Source organism: Sciurus carolinensis, chromosome 7 (genome assembly GCF_902686445.1).
Source record: "Sciurus carolinensis chromosome 7, mSciCar1.2, whole genome shotgun sequence".
Lineage (NCBI taxonomy): Eukaryota > Metazoa > Chordata > Mammalia > Rodentia > Sciuridae > Sciurus > Sciurus carolinensis.
This window is the reverse complement of record NC_062219.1, coordinates 5,379,106-5,403,769: the sequence shown is the minus strand read 5'-3', so window position 1 is coordinate 5,403,769 and position 24,664 is coordinate 5,379,106. Positions and strand designations below refer to the sequence as shown.

The 24,664-nt window shown below is 47.0% G+C and overlaps 1 protein-coding gene and 1 long non-coding RNA gene across 9 annotated transcripts in view; one reads left to right on the top strand and one right to left on the bottom strand.

Annotated features, from left to right (window-relative positions):
- Positions 1-629: 629 nt before the first annotated feature.
- LOC124988029 (uncharacterized) lies at positions 630-6,962 on the bottom strand. The gene is made up of 3 exons (XR_007109335.1): positions 6,069-6,962; positions 4,851-5,000; positions 630-3,404 (listed from the first exon to the last, which is right to left on the bottom strand). It is a non-coding gene; the product is annotated as an uncharacterized LOC124988029 (long non-coding RNA).
- A 15,942-nt stretch (positions 6,963-22,904) lies between these two features.
- Qki (QKI, KH domain containing RNA binding) overlaps positions 22,905-24,664 on the top strand; it is a 133,211-nt gene continuing 131,451 nt past the window's right edge. For 5 of the 8 annotated variants that reach the window (XR_007109583.1, XM_047559437.1, XM_047559436.1 and 2 more), the window contains exon 1: positions 23,205-23,479. Coding sequence is in view for 7 of the 8 variants with exons in the window: in XM_047559437.1 (XP_047415393.1) it covers positions 23,338-23,479 (142 nt within the window). In the remaining variant the exon portion in view is untranslated. Of the gene's footprint in view, positions 23,480-24,664 lie in introns of all 8 variants that reach the window. The other 3 variants (XM_047559439.1, XM_047559441.1, XM_047559440.1) reach the window with 1 other exon arrangement.

The following is a 24,664-nucleotide window of genomic DNA, read 5'->3' as shown; positions in this document are numbered from 1 at the left end:
CTTCTGGCAGCACCCAAGGTCACTGCCAGCTCCTGCAAAGAACCATGGCACTCACTCAGGTTTTAATCCTTTGGAGAGACAAAATGTACACATGTAACAACTTGAAAAGAGGCACAGAGTTGTGTCTGCGCGGTGCGATGAACATGCTGGGAGGGCAGGTTCCCAAGAGAGGAAGAAGGGAGGGGGTCCGCAGGGCAGATACAGAGGGCACGGCATTTGAGGAGTCCTGCGGATAAGATGGGCCCACTAGGCAGGGAGCGATGGGTGGACAGCACCCACTCAAGCCAGTGCAGAGAGCTGGGCCTCGCCTCAAGCTGAAGGAGCTGAGGTCTGGGGTGTGAGCTCTCACCTGAGGGTCACAAGCAGCTCATGCAGCGGCCGCAGCTACTGCCACGTGGACACAAGCCCCAGGGAAACTTGTTCAGCAGTGGGAAACTTCACAAAGGGACCTAAAGGAAGAGGCAGAACACGGACACTAGTGTCACCCCTAAGGATCTGTGCTTGGACTGTTATTCATCTCTTGTTTCTTCGGCGGTACTCCAAAACAGTCACCTATGAGTGCACTGGCTTTTGTAATTTCTAGTTTATATTCTAATTTTAATAAACATCAGAGATCACCCAAATTAAGTCTTACGCATGATTTAATAGGCAGTAAACAAATACAATTTTAAACATGAGAAATTCTCTGAAATAGCGCTGCTTCCTAAAATAGCAACAGGGCAATAGCAACGTGGTTTCAGCGGGGATCGACCTGCGGCTGTCTGTGAGCTTACTGCTCCCATCCAGGGCCCCAGCCCAGCCCAGACGCTGCTGCCTTTTCCTGGGACTTTTCAACAAGCACCACCAGGCTTAGGGCTTGGGCGAGGAGGTGGGCAATTCAGCCCAGGATTTTTTCACCTTGTAGCAGAGTTGTGAGATGAGGGGGCAGGAGTTGCAGAGCTGTGTCCAGCCTTCCATGGACAGCGTGAGAGAAGACCAGTGCGCAGTGGGAAAAGAGAAGTCTCGTTAGCATCCAGCTTCCAGCTTCCAGCTTCCAGCTCCAGTGACTTCTAAGGCTCAGCTATCTCCTTGCCCTTTCCAGAGACACTTGAGACTCTGAATAACTACCTCCCCACTTTTGGCTTCAACTATTTCAAGTTCATGTTACTTGAAAAAAAAAGTCATAACTAATATACCCATGTTCAATGTTACACTGCAATTAACACTTCTATCCCCACAATCCTTCAAACAGTAACCCCACTTTCACAAGTGATGAAATTTAGTAGAGTTCAATAAATTGCCCCAAATCTATGGAGTTGTTGCTAAAATGATAGTATTCACCAGGACTTTATTAGGACACTATGTGTATAATTAACACAAAGTTTCACATAGACTATCTCCTTTAATTTTTGTGAAGAGCCCTTGAACCAGAGTGAATAAGTATTATTAGCTCAAATTTTACATGAGAAAACTGAGGTTGAGAGACATTAGCTGACTTCCCTGCTGTAAATCAGCACATGAAGGAAAAGAGCTTGAACTCATGTCTCAGGTCTCGACATAGCATCTATTGCCCCCCTAGAACCGCACACTTTGGAAAACTGCACACACACACACACACACACACACACACACAGACACATGTGCCACAGAGGTTCATTTCAATTAAAAATGAAAACCGTGCAATAACTGTCCTCTTTGGGATCATTTTTAAAAAATGTTTTAAGATATTGCTGCCCATAATTATTTGTTCTTTCATATCGTGCCAAAATATTGGTTTAGGAATCAACTGACTTCTGCAGTTCTAACTGGGATAAAGTATTTTCCATTATCTTGAGACCTGATAAAATATAAATAGCTTGTACTTTGTCTCTCTTGGTTTTTAATTCCTAATGAAATGTGAAAAAGCAAGATGACACATAAAAGAAAAAGCAAAAGATAACTAATTCAGAGATTAACTTTGGGAAGGCGCCAAAATTAGATCGTGTAATTAGTTCACAGTTTAGAAGCCTTTGGTGGAATTACATTTATGCAAACAAATTCCATTCACATAGTTTAGAAAGACTGAATGATTTTATAGATGAATTCTGCGTAAAATTGTGGATTATTTAAGTCTTAGTCTTCATAGTTCTCCTTTATGTGTTGCTTTTAACAATTAAGAAATGCCAGGAACTGGCACTCAACTGCTTACTGGAAAAACCAATGGTAGATACAACAATGGTGGAAAGAAGGCTGCCCCAAAACCAAATTATAGCACCTCTTTAAAAGGCTTCAACGGTCCTTGAAGGCAAGTACCAGAGGCTGGCAGGCTCCAAATTTGATCTGCCCTAGTTTTCCTGTCTTTGTGCAATACTGTACAGGGGTGAAAGAAGCAAAAGTCTTGGTCGGATCACTGGCTTTCACGTAGCATTTTTGTTTCTGGTTTAGGAAGTTCAACACACAAGACGGTCTAAAGCAGACTGGCCCAGACTGTAGAGGAAGGGAACCCAGAAGCCCAGATTCTGATGGCCTCAGGCCAAGAGGCACTTCAGCAGGCTTTCAAACCTGAAGCAGTTAGGAAGTTAGCTGCATTTAACCACAGGCTTAATTATCCATCACAGTGAGATGGTTGGAACTTAAAACATTATTCAATGCAAATTCTTCCTTAGATGATGAAAGTTCATATTTGAGATTCAACTATGCAGATAACTCAGTGATTATCCAATAAAAACAAACCATGAAATTAAATTAAGTTGACTCATCAAAAAAAATTTAAAAGAAAATGTTGTCTTTTTTACACAAAACTAACTGGTTGTCTTGTGCACAAAGTAAAGGGATTATTTCATTGTGGGGATACCTCTGGGACAGTTTCTCTGCTATTTACAAACCAACTTTTTTCAGACAAGTTTGTGCGTGTACATGTAGTCAGAGAATAGAGGGAGACAGGTCAGGGTAGTTTGGAATTTGGAATTTAGCCTGTAAACTTTTAGATTCAATGTGGTTGTAGGCTCAGCTGTGAAACATGTGTCACCGTCCAGGGCAAAAGCAGTTTGGGGTTGGACAAATATCACTGTGAGTGGCAGCCAATTCCACCCAGAGCCTCCAGGGAAACAGCTGGGGGCTAGGCTGCAGGTTTGAGAAGCATGTGGAAACATTTCAAAATGGACAGTGTTGTAAAACCTTGCAATGAGTTAGGTGAAGGTTTCAGGGGTCAAATATTCTAAACACGTTTGAGAAACAAAAATCATTCCATGAGATAAAACTTTGTGAGAAAAAAGGCAGTACAAAAGTGTTATTTTTACTTTCAGTTTTGAGTTAAGACTCCTTATAGATATGTTTACTTGTACTTTGCTGCTTTAACACGAATTGGGATCAGCTTTGGTTTGAGGAAAGGTGTCGTTCTGCAATGCTTTTCTGTTTGCAAGAAACTCCGTGGTAATGCAGTTGCACTAGAAAAGAGAGAAAGTGGAAGAGAAGTTTAGAGAGTGGAAATGTGTAATTTATGTTTCACATGCATTTGCTTGTATTTTTTAAAGAAACAAATGAGAATTATTATACTGTTTTCAGAAATTCATATTTGAATTTATTAAAGGTTTCAAATTCTGTGTATAGTACTCAAAGCATGATTGTGCTGCTGAAATTTTTCATGATTTTTAAAAATTTATTTGTTCTTTTTAGATATACATGACAGTGGAGTGTATTTTGACATACATACATGGAGTACACCTTATTTTAATTAGGATCCTATTCTTGAGGTTGTACATGATGTGGAGTTTCACTGGTCATGAACATAGTAGAGTGATGTCCCATTCATCCTACTGTATTTCATGATTTGTTTTGATGTCAGGAGAGGCGCTGCCTTAAGAGTATTTGTGCATGGGCTCTCCTGAAGCACTTCTGTGGTACCGGAGGGACGTTCTCAATTGACAGACATCAAGACAGCTCAACAACCGTGGACAGAGTTCTTTTAACAACTTTTATTACTGATTTTTTTTTGGGGGGTGTGCAGGGGATTGAACTCAGGGGCACTCAACCACTGAACCTATTTTGTATTTTATTTAGAGACAGGGTCTCACTGAGTTGCTTAGCACCTCACTTTTGCTGAGACTGGCTTTAAACTCATGATCCTACTGCTTCAGCCTCCAGATTACGGGCATGTGCCACTGTGCTGGGCAACTGATTTCTTATTACATAATCACTTCATGTTTATTATAGAAATGCTAGCTAAGCTGACAATAAAATAAACCCAATGAAATAATTTTTTTCATTTAATTTTTCACATTTGAAATACTATAGCTCTCATTTATGATATTTTATACAACATAAATTCTGAGACATGAAAGCACAGCCCAAAAGAACACACAAATCCTTAACTTTTTGGTATCTGGTACCATATTGCCTTGTAGAACTCCTCTGTCAACTGTTAGCACTGTCCTAGTGTTCGAGAACCTGTTTCCTTACCTCATTCGTGTGGATAATATGATTAACACAGAGTTCAAGTTCACAGGTGACAACCGAGTTTCACATTTGCTTTATATTCCTGGTAAAGCTTCTATACCATTTGTCCTCAGCTGGTTCTGTCCCCAGACCTCCCATGTGCTTTCCCCACCCGGCTATCCCTAGGCCTTGGGAGAACCCCACTCTGTGTTCCACCTCAGGGCTCTGCTGCGAGGGCCTGGCCTTCTCCTCCGTTGGTGTGTTACAGTCTGGACTCCCCTTCCCAATTAGGTGACTCCAATGCACTACTTCAATTGGAGGTGAACCTTGGTAGTGACATCTTCCCAGAAGATAAGTGTATCTGTTAAAGTCTGTAACTAACAGGAATTTCAGGAAGTACAGTCCACTGGTGAGCAATATATTTTTAGTCAAAAGAAAGCTTTCTTGGGGATCCTTACCTTCCTCATGTGTATCCTGGCCTCTCCTGTGGACAGTCAGAGGACAGCTCTAGGGCCTCCTGTCCTGTGGCAGGCCTGGGATGCTGTGGCTGGCTCCTTCATGCATCGTACCATGCTTCCAGCGGGGTCTCTAGCAGGTGTGCGATATACCTACCATCAATAGGTAACAGGTAGGTTCATGTACATGTATTCATTTGTGCATTAATGATGGCTAAGTTTAATTTCCGCTGTTTCTACAAAATGCCCTTGTGAAACAGCTTCTAAGCAGTGCGTTTTTTCCCCTAAGGAGGAATTGGGAAAAAAATTTTTTGAACACTTCCATTACTCTTTTCTTTGAAAGACCTCGCTGTAGTCCTCTTTAAACATAGATATACTAAGTGCCTATTCATTTGGACAAGTAAGTAATAAATGACTATGAAATAATGCTGACTGAGAAAAGTCTGTCACACAGTTAAAAATTTCTGTGTGATCTTTTGTCTCAGTTTTTATTGATGAACAGGATTTTAAAATATGGTACCTGTAAGCTAAGAATATGTAATGCTTGGATTAAAATAATTGTCACGTAAATAGATGCTATTCAGTTAGTATTCAAATAAGTTAGAATCAAGTAAGCGGGATTTTGTGGGTGGGGGGATGCTGGAAAATAGAAAAGAACATTCTACATTTTACTCTAACTTGAAAGAGGTATTAACGAACAGCAACCAGTTTTCAGTTTGTTAAAAAATGTGTAGGGCAGTCTTCCGTGTGTTTGAGGGGGCTGAGGACTATTTCCAGCTGTCCCTCCCTTCGGGGGAGCAGCAGCTGGGCGGTGGTGGGTCAGAGGCAGGCAAAGAGAGCGGGCTACTAACTGACTCCTGAATGATTTTTTTAAAGAAACAAATAAAACTTTAATCTCTTTGTATAGTAAGACCTACATATTTGAAAATAAATACCAGGTGAGGGGTAACATTTGAATAAGAAAACAGAGAAGAATCACACTTGTCAACACACCCTTTAGGTCTGCAAATAAGGGTACTGCAGAGCCCCTGCGTCCCCTCCTAAACAGGACCCAGGCAGGCTGCTGGGCAGACGGGACGGGGAGGGGAGGCCAGGGAGATGATTAAAGGTTGGAAAGATGACTGTTTCTGGCAGTGTGATATTAGGGCCATTAAAATGTCTGCATTTCAGTCCCAGTGTGCTAATACATTATTCTATCTATTAAAATATCATCACGCTTACCTATAATTAAAGATGATTTACACTCTCAGCCATAACTAGATAAAATTTCCTGCAAACACACTTAGGGAGAATTCTCTTTAGAGTGGGATTTAGCTAGCCTAGTGAAAACGGCGTCTCCGAGACAGCGAAAGGGCGTCGCACACGGGCGTGCAGTAAGTCCAACAGGGCCTCGCAGGGCCGACTCGCGACGCGGCAGGGACGGGTAGGAAGGAAATGCTGGTCGGCACTGTTTCCTCGTCAACTACTTATTCCCAGGTCCAGCTGTCCTTCCTTTCCCTCCAGCGCGGGGCGCGGGCGCGCGCTGCGGCTGTGCCGCGACCCCGGCTGCGGCGCGTCCCCACCGCCTGCGCGCGGCTTGCATTTGGAGGACCAGCTCGGCTCTGCCCTGGGGGCCGCGGCACCGCTTGTCCCCTTCCCGGTCGCGGCCGGCCCGCTCCCCTCCGCGCCCTCTCCTCCTTCCCGGGAACCGCCGGGCGCCGCGCCGAGCGCACAGAGCGCGCGTCCCCGCGGCTCCGGGGGCGCAGGCACGCATTCCTGACCATCGCTGGGGCCAGCGGCGCCGACTCCCGGGAAACGCCTCATGAATATGCAGGGCGCCCCGCCTTCCGAGCGGGGCTGAAAGAGGAGGGTTCAGCGAGGAGCTGGCGCGTTCTTCTGCATGGGAATCGCGGAGGAGCACAAAGGATGAAAGGTGCGGGAAACACAGGCCCGCGACCCTGGGGGGCCATTCCTCGGGCTCCTGCCCACACCGTCCGGGGCCTGCTTTTCTCTGCGCATGAGCGAACAGAGCCGGTTTCTACAGACAGTTGGCAAAGAGTGCGTGTGCTTTGTTCTGTCCTGCACTTTTCCAAGGAACGAAAGCGCTTTGCTCTTTCTATTTGATTGACTTCTTCATTTTTCTTGTTTGCTGCCATCCATACAAGTGATGCATCTATAACTAATAATTTACACAAACATACGAGACAGGAAGCAGGAATAAATTTGCTGTTATTGTGACAAAATATACATGCAAATTGCCATTTATTGCCATTTTGGGTGTGCACAATTCAGAAGCATTAGCTACATCCACAATGTTGTGTGACCATCACTGTCTATATTCACAGAACTTATGTTCCTCAGCAGGAACTCTTTACAGTGACTACCGACTTTCCCTTGCCCCAGAATGGAAATCGTTTTAAAAAGACTTTCCTATGGAGCTGGGACTCCTGGTACTTGATTTTGGAAGTGCTGAGGTATGCAGAACAAGGGGGAGAGAAAGAAGATAAAGTTCAAGGGACAAGATGAGGCTAAAGTCTTTTCTTCCCCCCAGAGTTATTCCTCTGGGATGATGAACTCAAAGCCCGGAAATAAATATAACAAAAGAAAGCCTGGATGTCAAATGGCCAGGTTGACTTTCACCAAATGAAAGAAAAATGACAGCGATGAGTCAAGCAGTTTTTAAAATTCTCCATTTTGAAAAGTGATTGGTTTATACACATTGGGATTTGAAAATAAAAGCCTGGTAATACAAAACAAGTGGTGGGAATCTTATAAAATTATTGCACCAAATATTGGGAGAAATACTTATTTTATCAAAAGACTGAAGTGAGGCTGGGAGGAGAGTCTGTATAATTATAAAAAAGTAGTTGATATTGTTATTTCCCATTTCGTAAATCTCTGGCAACTATATTGCTTTAAATGAAAAACATATCAAAGCGTTATTGGTCAAATTCTATTACAAAGAAACATTATGGAAGAAATTTGCAAAAATATCCGGCTCCCCAAATTCACCACTTAAAAAAATCCTTAGCAAGGCTTAAAGTACAGTACTATAAAAAGAAATGTGGTGGTTCTCTGGGAAACACTTTTTTTTTGGGGGGGGGGGGTCATACTGGGGATTGAATGCAGGGCCTCAGGTATGTGTGTAAGTGCTCGACCCCTAAGCCAAACCCCAGCCTGAAATGTGAGCTGTTCTGTGAGGTTTGTTCTACGGATCTTGTGTTCCAGCATACATAGCAAGGTTCCCTTCCTCAGAATGAGTATTAGCAGCTGAGACCACTGTAAATGACAATAGTCCACCCTCAGTGGAAGTCAGGCCTGTGCTGTCACTGATTGTTCAAGGAATTTTAATATTTTATGTAATGTGAAGGTGGGATCATCAAGATGGCTCTCAGGGTGTTGGGAAGGTGGGTGGTGCCTGAGGCTCAAGGAAGCCAGGGGTAATGGGCAGAGCTGGTAAATTGGTAACCTGAAGTACTGCAAAAACTAGCTCTAACCAGCTAAACAAAAAAGATTTATAGACTAAGGTTATCAGGCAATGTGAATCAAACAGTAATGAATGTAAGAGTTCAAACAGTGTCACTAGAAATAAGCTTCCTTGTTAACTTTGCTTTTCTCTGCATTGGCTTCTTTCTTTGGTATGCTCTTTGCCTGGATTCCTAACGTATCTTCATTTCCATAGCCAGAAACTCACCAAAAACGAGAGATCCTTTCTCTCCAGGCAGCTTCAATAGGTCTTGTTGCAAGGACTGATTGGCCTGCCTTGGGTGAGGTGGCCAAGTGGGAACCAACTGCTGTGGCCGCGGTGCAGCAGCCCACTGTGGACAGCCTGCTGATTTGGTGGTGCAGGTTTTCCTTCCTGCAGAGAGGAGAGGAGGCAGAAGAGGATGGGAACATGCTGCATACGCAACAGCTGGATCCCCCACACTCTCCTGCAAGATTGGTCCTGCATGGAGCTCAGTGTACATTGGTTGTATTAGTAAGGGTTGGCTAGGCTGCTAGCCAAATGCATGCTAGTTCAAATGATGATGGAAGGTTGTTTCTGACTTAGGCAATAGAACTGTGCAAGGGGAAGTCCTGAAGGATGATCTTTCTCCATGCACTCATTGTGGGACCCACATCTTCGACATATCTCTATTCCAGCTGACCTGAATAGAACAGGAAGTGATGGTGGAGGACAGGGGGAGAATTTTATGGGTCAGGCCTGGAAGAGGTACACATCCTCTCAGCTAATTTTCAATTATTTGTTTAATCATCATTTTAGCTCATATTCAATGTGCTGGAACTCAAGCACTTGGTCACACCAAACTTCAAGGGAGATGGGAAATGTGGATTAATTGTGTGCCCAGCAAGGAGACAATGAATTCTGGTAAACCGCTATCAGTCTTTGCTTCATCAGTCACCACTATTCTGCAAGTGGTGGGAAACAAGTGACCCTTGTAACCGCACAGTGTAGAAGTTGCAGAGTTCTCACTGTGACTGTTCACATCTATTAATTCATAGCATCTTCTCAACAACCTGGGAGGCATGATGAGCATCCTCACGGGAGGATGAAGAAACACAGGCACAGAGAGGTTACTTATTTGCTCCAGGTTGCAGGACTAGAAATTGCTGTGGCCAGGATTTGGTACAAGATGACCACACAGGGTTGCTGTTAGGAACATCGAATTAGATGATGTTTGTAAAGGCCTAGGTAGTGACAGGCACATAGAAAACACCCAGCCAGTACAAGTCATATCACTAACATGCTCATTGTTTTAGTCAGCCTTTTGCTGCTGTGGCCGAAAGACCTGACGAGAACAATTTCAAGGAGGAAAAGTTTATTTTGGTTTCAGAGGTCTCCGTCCATAAATGGCTGACTCCATTCCTCAAGGCAAGACAGAACATCATGACAGAAGTATGTGGTGGAGGAAAATGGCTCAGGATATCACACCAGGAAGGAGAGACAGACAGACACTCAGTTCAACAAGAACAAAATATAGCCCAAAGGCATTTCTCCAGGACCCGCCTCCTCTGGTCAAACCCTACCCACCTTCATTTACCACTCATTTAATCCCTATCAGGGGATTAATTCGCTGATTGGGTTAAAGCTCTCGTAATCCAATCATTTCACCTCTAAGACTTCTCACAAATGAGCTTTTGGGAGACACCTAACACTCCTTGTCCTTTTTATTGGTACATTATGATTTTGCATAATGGGATTTGTTGCTCCATATTTGCACCTACACAATATTACAATACAATCTGGTCAGTACTGTTGCCCAGCGCGTGCCTCGGCTTACGCACAGTACTGCATCTCTGAGGAGGCTCATCTGGAGGGGGAGCTTCGGGGCGGAGACATGGCTGCCAGAGGCAGGCTCCAGATCGACTTTTTCTACGGAGTGCAATAGCCTAAGGAGACTAGATCCGTTTATTACTCTCGGGTCATTGGTAGGTCAGCCAGGTGTCATCCAGATAGTCAGGGCCAGCTCTCTTCCTAGCAGGACTGCCTTTTCTCCATTTGCCCTGAGACTATTCCCTCCTGGCCTTTTCCTGTTCAGCTCCTGGCAGCTCTTTCTGCAGCTTTCTCTGCACAGCCTTCTCCTGTTCTCATCCTCAGGCAGAATCCCGTTAAAAGTTCTTAAAGATCCCAAGCACATTCCCATGAAAGGGCAGGCTGTGGCCATGTGAGTCTGGGTCCTTGCCCCTTCACCGCTCTGCAGACTGGCCAGAGGCACAGTTACTCACCTGTGACCCCATGCCCACACTGCACGTGAGGAGAGGAGGCAGTCGAGGAGAAGGGTCCGGATGCTGACAAGAATGAGAACAGAGCCAGGACTCACTGAGCAATGGCTGTACCGGGCGCGTGCCTCAAGTGGGTAGTACTGGTATCTCCATTCACATTGCTGAGCTAGTTTTGGTCATCATACCCTATTACCATGCTAGGTCAACGTAAATGACAAAGAGAATAGCAACCAGCCCCTGCTCTAGATAAGGGTAGAGGGGCAGAGGAGGCATGTATAGGACTCCTGGGAGGTGCAGTCAGGGTCCTGAAGATCCTGGGGGGACAGGCAGCAAGGTCAGAACAGCAGCCTAATGCCCAGGGGGAAAGCCTGTGAGGGAAGAAGAGGGTTTCTGCCACAGGGCAGGGATGGGGCCTAGACTCTCCACATGCTAGACACAGACCAGGGACACAGAAGGCGCCAGGGACCTCCAGCTACCACAGATTAAAGGGATGTTTGGAGATGCTCTGAGTGGCCGACCCCAGCCTCCCATGAAGGTAGAGGTCAGGCTGGAAGCGCGGACCTGGGTTTCTTGAGCTTCTTTAGCAACCTTGTAATTTTCCCCATGTTGGTAATTTTTAAAACTTTCTGACCTTTCTGTAACTGAAACTCCTTTGTCCCTTTTTCTACTCTGTTTGTTTTGGAGGCAGCAGGGATGAGGAGAGGATGGGGAAGCAGTGCCCTCCCTGCAGTGGCCCACGGGAGAAGAGGCGTGAGAGGCGCCATGGGAGCGGGGGAGAGAAGTGGCTTGCCTCAATGCTGGGCTGGCCCCGGAGGGAGGGCCGCGGTAGGGAGGGGCTGCGCGGGCGGATGGCAGAGAGCGCCCTGGACACAGGGGGTCCGTGTGTTTCTCTCCATACCTTGACTCTCAGCCCAAGACAGATCCGTATAATATGGAAATTCGTGTTTGCATTCAGTGGAAGCCAGGCATCAACCTTTCAAAACAAGTGCAGCTTAAATTAAATTAGGAAGAAAATACTACAAGCTTTGCAAATCTTGGAAGAATTTGGGGATCACAGACACTCGATGGCAGTAATCCGTGAGGCTTGTCATTGCCAAGGGTGAACACTGGTTCCTGAACTGTTTGGGTGGAACTGCTGGGCCTTGGAAGCTGCTGGGCAGATCAGACCCAGGTAGAACCAACTGAGGTTTAAATCGCACAAAGATTTTCTCCCTAAATCCGAGGTCTCCTCTGGACTCTCGAAGAGGTAAAAGATAAAATGAATGACAGCAGTTTTTTAGATCTGTGCATTTGGCCAGTAATTTAATTCAATTCCAATTAAAAATAAATAACAAACCCAAGGACCTTTTATTTGGAATGCTTTCTGATATTCTCCAAGAGTTGACATCATTCAAAAACCAGTACCTTTTCTTCAACAATCCAGATCTTGCAAATAATTTCAAACAGGGCACCGAATCATACAGCTCTCTCGAGCTGCTTTGAATCAACTTGAACAGAAGATACAGATGCGGACCAGAGCCACAGACTGTGATGTGGCTGAGGGAAGGAAGAGCTAAACCTTGACTTGGTAGATAAGAAGAGGTAGCTCCCTATTTAGAACTTGAAAAACAAGACTCTTTTAGGTTCACTTCCCAGCAGAAGAGATTTCTCGGGGCGCAATTTGTCCTTCTTCCTTAGGCCACCTCCCTTTATCTCCTTTGCATTCTAGAATAGCCTCACAAATGCTAGAAAGACAAAGTTGAGACTGCAGGGGACAACGTCAAATGGACGGTAAATAATGATCAATGTCATGTGGGCTATTTCTAAAAAAGGTATATTAAGAAGCTAGCAAAGGCTCACATCTAGGACATGCAATGACAGACATCAAGACTAAAATGATGAATGCATGCATCACGGTGCTCATATGTAGACTTTATAAATAAGAAATCCTACCACCTCATACCAATGCATTTTGTGATTGAAGTAACTCATGGTCCCTCTGAATCTGCATGGAGAGGATGTGAGACTGACAGGAAAGGACCCCAGACCCAGGTGATGGCAGAGGGAATGGGAGAAGGTCCAGAGGAGCTGCTGACCTTGGGGAACTGCTGACCTTGGGAAGGGGAATCTCCAAGCAGAGCTTGGTGCTGAGTTCAGACTTGTGTCTCACCAAGTGAATTCCAGCTCAGTTATATGAGGAAGGCCTTGCCGTGGGGAAATCTGGTATGAAAACAGCCCACTTGGCTTTCTGCATTACCCTTACTTATTGCATAATCATTGTACACAGTTACAATAAGTCATTTTTGTAAAAATAGATCTTGGGAGGAAAGTTCTTACTGAGTCCCCTATAACCTCAGGGATTCAGTTACAGCAGACTGAATCTGTCCCCAGGTATCTACTCACAGTGTGGCCTCTTGGTGGACAAGGAAACCCGTGATGCGAAGGTAAATTCTGTTACACCAGGTAAATGATTCCCTGTGAACCAGCCTCCTAACTAAGACTCAGGACTATGCATTGGAAAGCTGCTTTTTTCCTTTCAGCTATCATCATTGGTGTGTATTCCAGCCATCATTTTGAAATGATACTCCGAAAATCACTTGGACACCTTGAAAATCACTGGGGGAAAATTCTGGCTTCGTGGGTAAATTTTTTGGAGGCCACTTGCCTGAACTTGGGACTGGGTGGTGGTGGCAGATGCAGGGCTGCGGAAGTCACTGTCCTAGGAATCTTGTCTTGCTGAGCTGAAACTTGCAGGGGTTTTACTCAGAAGGATGAAGCACCCTTCAGGGAAGGCCTGGGAGCCTGGAGGGGGTCCCTGTCATCTAGTTACTTCAGAGGTGATCTAATGACTCGAACTTGCACAAGCCACTTGTGACCGTATGTACATTTATCTCTCCTTCCGCTCCCTTCTCAGATTTTTAAGTTCCTCAAAACAAGAACTATTTTCCCCATGCTATCTGATTTAAAAAAAAAAAAAAAAAATGGCCTCATTGCTGTTGCTAGTGGAAGGTGTGGGGAGGTGAGGAGGAAGCCTGGTTTGGCCGAGTGTGCAGGCAGGGTGCTCACCCTATTGCACTGTCACTCCTCTGCCCTCGGCTGTGGCGCCCTGGGGCAGGGACCTGACAGAGCCCTTGAACTGAACCTGCCTACTTTAGCCCTGACTGGGAACTGGACCCCACACGTTAAACTCTGGTCTACTCACAGCCCTTGGTGCTGGAGCATCACAGAGGCACCCACCCAGGTGTCACGTGGAGCCACAGCACACTTTGGAGGGTGGCATCTGTCCACCAGCTTCTGAACCATCCAGAAGATGTCTTCTTCTAAGCTCTCTGCTGACAGGGAAGTTGCTTCTGGGGCAGGGGCTGGAGGGAGGCAGCCTCCTCTCTTCGCCTTCGACTCCACAGCTGTTTCTCCAGCCCAGCAGCTGAGAACTGGGTCTTGGAGAACATGAGGCCTTGGCCAGCTTCAGAACACTGGTGTTGCTGCTCACAACAGCCTGCCTGGGATCTAGCCTCCCTTCCATCAGGTTGCTTGTCCTTTTACTTCCTAGTGTCAGCAGTCCTGGGAACAGGAAATGGTTTGTGCAATAGGAAGCAGCAGAAAAATGATGACGGAATACTTTTGAGCTGTGTGGATAAAATTTCAAGGTACATAGATGTATTTACACACATTCTAAAACACATGTGCATTGATAAATATGCACTCTATCCAAGTCAGGTTCTTTTCAGTTGTTAGAATGATACTGATGATTGTAAGCTTATTGTGTGTTCCAGGCCTTTCAGTTTCCTGCACTTCTGTAATGCTAACATCCTTGTGCTGCATCATCTCATTTTACAGGTGAGAAGGGAGAGGCACAGAGAGTTTAAGTGGCTTCTGGCAAGTAGCAGGTCCACTGTCTGAGCCCCGACCTCCTTGGCTGGACACTTGTGCGTGGCCGCACACGCCTTGGGAGGAATACTTTAGGATTCTGCCTCACTGCTAGGGGCTCAAGGACAATCCACGCGCGTCATCTGGGAGAAGCAGTTCTGCAGCTCTGGAAGATGGCTATGTTGTGGGCTAAGGGATTATTATCTCCCATTTTCACAAGGCAGAGGGAAGCACTTATTAAAAGGGCCCAAGCCAGTTGTCTGAGCCCAGACATGCAAGGCCTCTGGCCTGCAGCAGTCTCACTGCCGAGTGGCCCCGACACAGGCTCAGCCTGCCTCTTGCTGTCTTATTAGTATTTGCTCCCTGCCCCCACTCACAGGGACAGGACCCGGTCGGCTGTCTGATCAAGTGCAAGTGTGCCTTCACGAGATCAGGCACGGGACCAGCTAATGTTGAAACCCGCTCAGCTGAGGCGGAGGAGAAAGTCGCGTCTGGCTGGCCGACCACGGAGGTGGGGGCCTGGCGCAGAACAGGCCTGCTGCCCGCGCCGCCCCATGGCTTACCGCTGCACATCGGCTGGCGGTAGAGCGACCAGACTGTCTTTAAACTCCGTGTTCCACGTCCTTTTTCTCTTTCCTGAGTTCACAATTTAAGAGTTTATTTTCTTAGTCCTTTCTCAGTGTCGGCTGCTCCTCTGATCCTTCGCCTGGACAGAGAACCCCTGCCTCCCTAGGCAAAGCCCCATCCCCTGTGCAATTTTAGCTTGCCGTTTGTCCCTAAGACTTAATCCCAGGCTCTCATTCTAAATACAGGGCACATATTCTGGAGCTGTTGGACAAAAAACATTTGTCATTTTACCATGCTACATTTTATTTCCGCCTAAAAACAATGTTTACTACCAATGGATATTCAGAATAACACAGTCTGATTAATTATCAAGTTATCAAGTTGGTGACTCTTGAAGATCTGTAATATGTAATGGTAACAGTTTAACAGATTGGCTTCGAATGAGTAGGAACAAGTAAATGCTGTTTACTTGCACAGCTCAGCAAAGAAACAAGAGTGGCCAGCCCTAGAGGGTTGGTGAGAGAGAACAGTAGAGACACTCGGTGAGGAAAACAAAGTTTATCAAAGGATAGTTAATCATCTTTCAGCTCTGGCAACAACCTGTTCTTTTATTATTTGGGGGAAAACAGAAAGTAAAATAAAGGATTTTATATTTCATTGTAACAGGATAACATGATTTTCACTAACCTTTTTCTAAACTTGGATATATGTCCAAAGAGTCTGTACGTATTTTAAGCAAAGGACTATCCATTTTTATTGCAATTAGTAAAAATAGTGAACCCAGGTTTAATGGGCATGATGTGAAATAAAATAATTTTCTAAATATGTAAAGAGGCTGATGCAAATAATGATGATAGTGAAAAAGTTTTTCACACTTGGTAGGATCAGCATGTCTGCTAGCCCTGGAGGGAACAGGGTGCCAGCAGTCATGCCTCTGGCTGCGGGGTCATGGGGACAGTCCCAGGGCTGTGGAAGGAGGGCTGGGAAGTGTGGCTCAGCACAGTGACCGTTCACTGAGTGCTATGAAGATCTTTCAGAATGTACAAGCTGACAAGGCTGAACTAGTTGACTATCAGGGCTGTGAATTGTTTTTAATAATACACACAAATAGTAATAAGTGAAAGTAATTTGAAGAAAATATCATTACTATAAAAGCCCCTTTAATGTTAAAATAAGAAATACTTATTTCTGGTCTGATACAAACTCAGGGAACTATGGATGCTTTGGACCAGTTGCCTCAAATTGTATGCTTCTTGCTGAGAAAGAAGTCTCTGATACTTCAAAATACTACTACTTTTTTTTCTTATTCTTTCTTTTTTAAAAATTTGTGTGTGTGTGTGTGTGTGTGTGTGCGTGTGTCTGTTTTACTGGGGATGGAACCTAGGGGCACTTCACTACTGGGCTGCATCTCCTGCCCGCATTGTTTTTTGAGATGTTGTCTCACTAAGTTGCCTAGGGTAGCCTCCAACTTGCAATCCTCCTGCTTCCGCCTCCCCATTTGCTGGGATTACAGGTGTGTACTCTGCACCTGGCTCCAAAATGCTTCTTAAGAACCACTGAATCACTGGGTGTGGTGGTGCACACTTGTAATTCCAGCTACTTAGGAGGCTGAGGCAGGAGGATCACAAGATCAAGGCCAGTCCAAACAACTTAGTAAGGGCCTGAGCAACTTAGTGGGTCCCTGTCTCGAAATAAAAAACAAAATGTTCTGGGTAGGTAGCTCAGTGGCATAGTACCCCTGAGTTCAATTCCTAGTACAAAAACAACAAAAGACAAAAGAACAAAAATACACTGAATTACCTTAACAAAAACTGAATGCATGGAATCAAACACCAAGCCCTTGCCAGTCCCCTTATTTTTCCTTATCACTAAAGGCAAAGGAAACTTAGATTTTTAGAAACTTTGCTCTTCAAAGATCCCAAATATGCCTATGTGTTCCTATCTTTTTTTATTAATTTATTCAAATGTGTAATTATTGAAGTGCACTATATAATTTCCCCAGTACCATACTGGGGATTGAACCTAGAACCTCACACATGCTAGGCAAGTGCTCTACCACTGGGCAATATGTCAAGTCCCTGAAAGTGAACTACTGTACAGAAAGCATTTTAAGAAGAGAGAAAGAAATAAGGCCTGGACTCTATTACCTACAAGGAACCTATGTTCTACTTATAGTATGATTCTCTATTAAGAGGTTTTTAGTTTTCTACTTTTTATTTGGTTGTAATTTGTTAAGAAAATCAAAGTTTGGTTTTAATCCTTTGAAAAATCTAAAAAATTTAAGATTTCAACCAAAGGTATTGTAATGCTCAAGGGAAACAAAGATCCTTAAATATGATTTAAAAAAAAAAATCAATAAGGAGTTCAAAATTGGATAACTACGGGTTTTTAAGTACATTTCTTATTACCATTTACATGACCCCCAACCTATATATAGTGTTATCTTATGCACAGAGACTAAACTAAAACGAAGTTAATTTGCTGATCTCAATGAAGACATTTCATTCAGAATCAGAATTTTAAAACTTCAAACAACCTCCAAGATCACTTAGTTCAACTTTCAAATAGACTGTTACTTGCTCAGTATTTCATAGTTGTTAGGAGAGACCTTTTTTTTTTTTTAATACCCAGCACAGCTATCTTTTAATCATGCAACATTATTAGCACTAGCAGATATAAGACCTTAATGGTTGAAAAGATTCAGCATCACAAGGACCAAGGAGAAGAAGAAAGATTCAAGGATGACAACTATTTCAGTCATTAAAAGACATAGTTCCTGGGCATCTAAATTTAACTTACAGGAGGGCCAGCCATGTGCCTTGAGACATTTAGGACTTTGAAAATGTGTTTTGAATCCTGTCCCCAGCATTTACCAGCTGTGGTCAGGAGTCATGTTACTTAGTTAACCCTCTGAGCCCAGCTTCCTCAACTGAAGAATGGGGATAATTATTAACTCAAGAACTAATAACCAAAGTGCCTGATAATTCATAGGGACTCCATAAATGTCAGTTCTCTTTTGGTTCATGGTTTCTAAGTTAATTTTAGTAAAAGATAATGGAATTTGATTAAATATCTTGGATATGACCCAGTTATTTCCCTTGCTTATAAAATGTTTATCCTATATAAGCTACTGAAAACTAAATCAAGACTATGAATCAAATGATACCTGTTTAATGGTTAAACAAGTTGAATCGCAGATTCATCCTTTTGGATCCATAATAAATTAACCCAATCAAGGGGAACACAACTGAAATTATTTTACAATCATAAACTAGGAATTAGTCTGAAAGTTGAACAAAACAAAATGTATTTAATTCACTTTCACAGTTCTATAATAATAGTCACATTTTAGTTGATTCTGTTTAAACATGGAATGAAGGTTGGATTACATGGCACAAGGGCCTGCATCCTGGCTGAGAGTGTTTTTTACCTCTAAGTTTCATTTAGGGTCAAATGAGCAGAAACCTTACACCGTCAGTTAACATTTAACCAACTGTGCAGTGGTTTAAGCTAATGTTAGCGTAACATCTGGAAGCATTGTGTTAGTGGGTTAAGAGGTAGCACAGTTAAACCATTGGAGGGGCTGAGAAGAGCAAATCCTTCCATTTTACAAATGCTGTATTTGTCCTAAAAGAGATGAATGTCTCACTGCAAGGGAACCTATGTTACTATTTGATTTATTCATTTCCCTGCATTAAAAAAAAAAAAATTCCCAAGGCTCTTAATCTACAAACAAAGTGACATCCGAGGCCACCAGAATCTGGCATCTGTGTGAACTCCTAGTCCAGGCCTGGTACTTTTCCACTGTCCAAGTCTTTGTCAGTGCCTGCCCCAGCACCTCTCTTCTCTCAAGCAGGAATCAAATCCCCCTTCCCATGCAATCTTGCTGAGGCTTCCAGGCAGGGAATGTAGTGCTCACTGACAAGCTTGCAGCACTTGGTCTTGGCCATCACTTGTGAGTGATTAGTTAACTTTTCAAATATGTGTGCCATTAACTCTTAGCTTAGCTCTAAACGCTCAGGGCTAATGACATGCATTTACCTATAACAGATACTCAAAGTATTAGACCAAGAGAGTCTGACTTAAAATGTGTCATTTTCCATCTTTTGAATAGCACCTGATAAGCCACCCAACAATTTAAAAGAGTATTTAAGAAATCTGTTAACAAACAATTACTTACAAAGATACTAGAATGTCCCTTTCCCTGTTTAGGGCAATTTGAGGATTAAGATTTTTAAAAAGAACATTGGGACAAAAAGTCACTAAACACAAATCTTAAGTCTAAAGAACATTTCAGTTCCTGCAAGAACTCCATGGTGATGAAGGCAGAAGTGTTTGGAATACTATAATTTTCTATTTTAAATGTCAAGAATAGCAACAAGCAAATGAGCCAATGAAATTTAATGAGAAGAGAAAATTAATCTTCACTCCTGTTAATTACTGATGTTGAAAGAATGTGGAACCATTTTTATTGTCAACATAGTAGATGACATGTTTTTCACAGTGGAAAGCTATTACAAGGATCTTCAACTCCAAGCTCACTCCATACATACATTTGAGGAGGCTAATTTTCTGAATACTGTATTAAGATGATGGTTGTGATAATGTAACTGAGGAGTTCTCTGTAGAAATTTTCAATGCTGTAGTTTCTTGAAGATAAGCCAAGTATCCCAAAAAATTTTCTGTTCCTCGTTGCATTTATCATATATTGGGTAATTAATACTGTAATGTATACATAAAATGCTGAGGCAGGAATGTGAGAGAGAAAAGGGAGGGGTGGGGGGGTACTTGGAAGGTCAGTGGCTCCAAAGTCAGTGTCCTGTATGGACTCCCCCCTACCCCAACCAGCTACTTGCAGCTCTTAAGCAATCCAGGGTCTTGTCCCTGGAATATGGCTACTCATGCTTACCTCTAATGTTTGTGTAAGGGATTTGTGAACTTATTGGTACACATATGTAATTAGTGCTTACACTATCTATCATGTGTTGTTCTGGATGTTGGGAATTCCAAAAGAAGACAGTGATCTTGTTTTCATAAAGCTTAGTGTAGTGACAGGTGGCAAAATGGCCCACAACATGACATGGTGGGTGCAAAGAAATGCTGCAGAAAGAATCTCAAAGGAGGTAAGGAGATAGAATAACAGATGAGGTGTGTGCATGCTGGCTGCACCATGTGCTGGGTGTGTTCAGGGAAGTCTTATCTGGTAGCGTTTCTGGCAGCCAAGCCAGGCAACCTGCATAGACCATGGCTGGCTGGATGCAGATGCTAGTCTGCATAAGAACTAAGCAAATGAGCTACAAAGGAAAACTAAACATTTATACTTGAAAAGATAACACAGAGTGCCTATTACCAAGTGCTCCAATCATAGTGGATTAATGCATGGGAAATGAATAATGCCTGTCATTGTTCCTTAATTCTAATTCTAATGTTTCAATTAGATCATAAAAAGTAGTTGAGCTTTATGAAAACTCAGTGTCTGTAAGTCAAAAATGGTGGAACATCATCATAAGGTTCGATGGATTTGTTGGAGAGTATTGGTAAAAAGGTAAAGAACATGAGCTCTGGGATGTAACTGAATTTGAATCTCAAACTCAGGAGTCGATAACTATAGTCTTGAGTAAGTTATTAACCTTTTTCTCCTTGGGTTTCCTCTTACAGAATAACAGTATAATCTAAGCCACAAGGCTGTACCCATGACTAGCTAAAATATATAGGTGAAGTATTTAGCACAGGGGCCAGAAAATTAATAAACAAATGAACCAACTAAGAAGAGGAACTGTATCTTTTACATAAACGAATGATCAATTCTGCATCACAACCTTGTTCTTTCTTCCACATACTCAAGAAGTATACTTTAGGGGGCTGGGGCTTAGCTCATTGGTACAGCGCTTGCCTAGCATGTGTGAGGCACTGGATTCCATTCTCAGCACTGCATGTAAATAAATAAAATAAGGTCCATTGACAACTTAAAAAATATTAAAAAAGATACACAGGGGCAACAGTTTTTGATCAAATTACTATTCCCTGTGTTTACACAACTCATTCCTTAAATAGATAGCTAAGAAGGTCAATATTCTATGGCTCTAAGAACAGCCATGACCTTGGGGAATTTAAAATATTTGAGGGTTACATGTTTTTAACTTTGTCTACCAATGCTAATCCATTCCCTTTACCAAGTAATGTAATTATAAAACAAGGAAAAAAGATCTCGGTGGCTTTTCAATGAAAAAGTCAGAAGCTGCTGGCTAAAGAAATACTTGCTCAAATTCTTTTAGTACCTTGAGCACAACATAGAAGTGCTCCTCAGACATCTAATGCAGTTGACAATAATACACTCCTAAATTCAGTCAAACCACAGGAAGACATGATCATCAAAAAATTTCAGCCGCTTATAACTCTCAAATGGATAATTTGATGTTAAATAATTTGTGTACATTAATTGAACACGTTATAAAGAACTTGCAATAAACGCAGACGCAGATTTAATGACTGGCAAGTTTCATAAATCAAAGAGGACTTCACAGTTGCAGTTCAGAAAATTGTGCTCCAAGCAATTCAAGTATTTGAAATCCATTATATTTTATTAAAAAACCTCTTGCCCTCTGTATGATTTTTTTCAAAAAATAATGTTGTAAATATAAATGTTGACTTCTGCTTTTCAAGCTGTATATGCTCTTTATTTCATACGGTGACTTCACTCTATTACACAACCCTTTTGCCATCACGAAGCAAAGCGTTTCAAACACTGTGGACGCTGCGCTCACTACTCGGGCCACCGCGGCGGTCACTGCTGAATCCAATTCGCTTTCTGAATAACGGAACAGCGCAACAAGCATCCCCTCCCGAGGCGCGCGTCCCGCAGCGCACCGCGCCCACGCCGCCCGTGGGTGCGCACGCGTGTCCGCGAACTCCCGCCCGCGTCCAGGGCTGCTTTCCAGCCTCCCAGCGGCTCGCCGCACCGCAGGGAACGCAGACGACGACGGGAGGGTCGCCACGCGGGCTCCACCCGGGAGCGCTGCGCAGGCACATTGCGGCGGGCCCCGGGACCCAACTCTCGCCTTCCCGCCCCACCCGCAGTCGTGACCCGGACTCGTCCCTGAGTGGAGCCGGCGCCGCGCGGGTCCGACGGCCCAGGCTCACCATGCAAAGCCGCCCAGCCCCCACACCCAGGGCGCCGCGCCAGCTCAGCTCCGAACGGTCCCTCCCCACACGGCACGAGGCTGCCACCGCCCCCCGCCCCACGCAGGCGCGCTCCGGGCCCCGCCCCCGCCGCGCGCTCGCGGGCCCGGCGGGGCGGGGCGACCCTCGGAAGGGGCGTGGCCACCGGCCTCTCCGCGCGCACGCGCTCTCGGGCCCCACGGCTACGTGTCGGGCCACGTGACGCCCACCCCGAGAGTCCCCCCGTGAAGCAACAGGACGTTAAAAAAAAAAAAAAAAAAAATCTCTTTTTGGGGGGTAGCGGAGAGGGTGGACGAGAGGTCTTAAAAAACTATAGTAACGGGCGGGAGGCGAGGGCCGGCGGCGGCGAGCGCAGCGCCGGCGCGTCGTGGCGCGTCGCGGGGAATTCCTCTCGCCGACCGCGCCCGCCCGACCGCGCCCGCGGCCCCGGCTCCGGGCGGCAGAGCGCGGGGGCGACCGGCCCCCGCCCCACACGCCCGCGGCCCCCACCCGCGGCGCCCCGCGCCCCCGCCCGCGGCCACCCGTCCCGGCGCCCAGGCCGCCCAAGCCGGAGCGGGAAGGCAGCACGGCGCCGGCGGCCCGGCCGGGCGGGCCGGGGGCGGTGGGCGGCGGGAGCGCGCCGGCCGGGCCCCGCTAACGGCCGCCCTGCGCGGCCCCGCCCGCCCCCGCCCCCGGCCCTCCCGCCGCCCCTCCCCCCGCCGCCGGCAGCGCCGCCTGAACTGAGGCGAACTCCGCCGCCAAGTGAGTGAGGAGGAGGAGAGGAGGAGGAGGAAGAGGAGGAGCGCAGTCGGAGCGCGGCGGCAGCGGCAGAGCGCCGCGGCGGGGACAGCAGAGAGCCCGAGCCCGCGCACCGGCGGCGGCGCTGAGCGGCGCGACAGCAGCAGCGGCGGCCCGGTCCTGCGCGGCGCAGCGGCCCGCGCCGCACTCGGAGACCCGCCTCCGCCGCCGGCCTCGCGAGGGAGCGCCGCCCGGGCGGCCGAGGGCGGCCGGAGCGCGTCGGGCGGCGGAAAGTGCCTGCGGGGGGCGGGCGGGCGCGCGGAGCCGGCCGCCGCGGGGCTCGGCGCGGGGCCCGGAGCGGGAGCCGGCGCGGAGCGGGACGCCGCGTCCCGAGCGGCCGGCGGCCGGGGCTCGCCCCCGCCCCTCCTCCTCTCCGGCGGCGGCGGCGGCGGGCGGAGTGAGCTGCGGAGCCTGGAATATGGTCGGGGAAATGGAAACGAAGGAGAAGCCGAAGCCCACCCCAGATTACCTGATGCAGCTGATGAACGACAAGAAGCTCATGAGCAGCCTGCCCAACTTCTGCGGGATCTTCAACCACCTCGAGCGGCTGCTGGACGAAGGTGAGCGGCCCGGCGGGCCCGGCCCGCCCGGGACGGAGGGGCGGCGGGAAGGTCACGGCCGGGCGGGACGCGCGCCCCGGGGCCGGGAGGCCGGCGGTGGCGGCGGCGGCGGCGGGGCGGCGGGCGGGCGGGCGCACAAAGGCGGCCGGCGCGCGGCGGGCGGGCGGGGACGGGGCGCCTCCGGCCCGGTGGCAGTGCGGGGAGGCGGCCGCGGCGGCGCAGGCCGGGGTCCCGGGCCGCCCTCCCGACGGCGGGCGGGTTCTGCGGGCGGCCGCGCCGCCGTGCGGGCGGGACCCCGGGGCCTCGGGCCATGCCGCCGTGGCCGCGGGAGCGCGAAGTGCGGGCGGGCAGCACTTCTGCCCTTCCGAGGGGAAGCGAGAGCAGTTGGGAGTTGGACTTCACTTTTTGGGGGTGGGGTACGAGGCGCCGCGCCCGGCCCGGGGCCGCGGGAACTCGGCGCGGGCGTGCTCGGCCGCCGCCCGGGTCGGGCCAGGCGGAGCCCCGCCGACCAAAGTTTGCGAGAGCTGCGCGGCGGGGCGCCGCGGGCTACGCGGCCGAGCCTGACGGCCGACGCCGGGCCGGAGAGTTGCGGCGACCCGAGCGCCGACTCCCTGGCCGCGAGGCGGCCGGCGGACTCGGCGCTCGCAGCAGAGTTGGGGCCCGAGCCGCCGGCCGCCCGGAGGACGCCGAGGCCGCGCGCTGCGGGGACGCACCCCGGCCTGAGGGCCCCAGGAATTCGGGGGTTTTCACGTAGAACCCGGGAAGGAGACTGGAGCCCCGGGAGTCGGAATGTCAAGGAAGAACAAAAGACCGGAAATCTCTCCGTGGTAGGGGAGTTAGGAGAGTCCCGCGGCTTGGGGACTGGAAAGTCAAAGGCAGGTTTTAAACGGGGCCGGCGAGGTGCTGCGCGCTGCGGGCTTCGCCTGGGCGCTACGCGGACAGCGGGAGCTGTCTGGCCGCGGGCGCTCGCCACCCGGCCCTCGCGTCTGCGGCGCTCGGTCGCTCCGGAGACGACGCGCTGGCCCTTTAAGGGGTTCTGCTTCTCCTATTTGTGTTGGCATTTGAAAGATTGTGGAGGCAGAAAACTTTCTGGAATGTCAAAAAAAAAAAAAAAAAAAAAAAAGAAAAAAAAACGAGCAAGCTGGAACTCTTAAATTGAATATTTCCAAATGTGAGCGCTAAGGG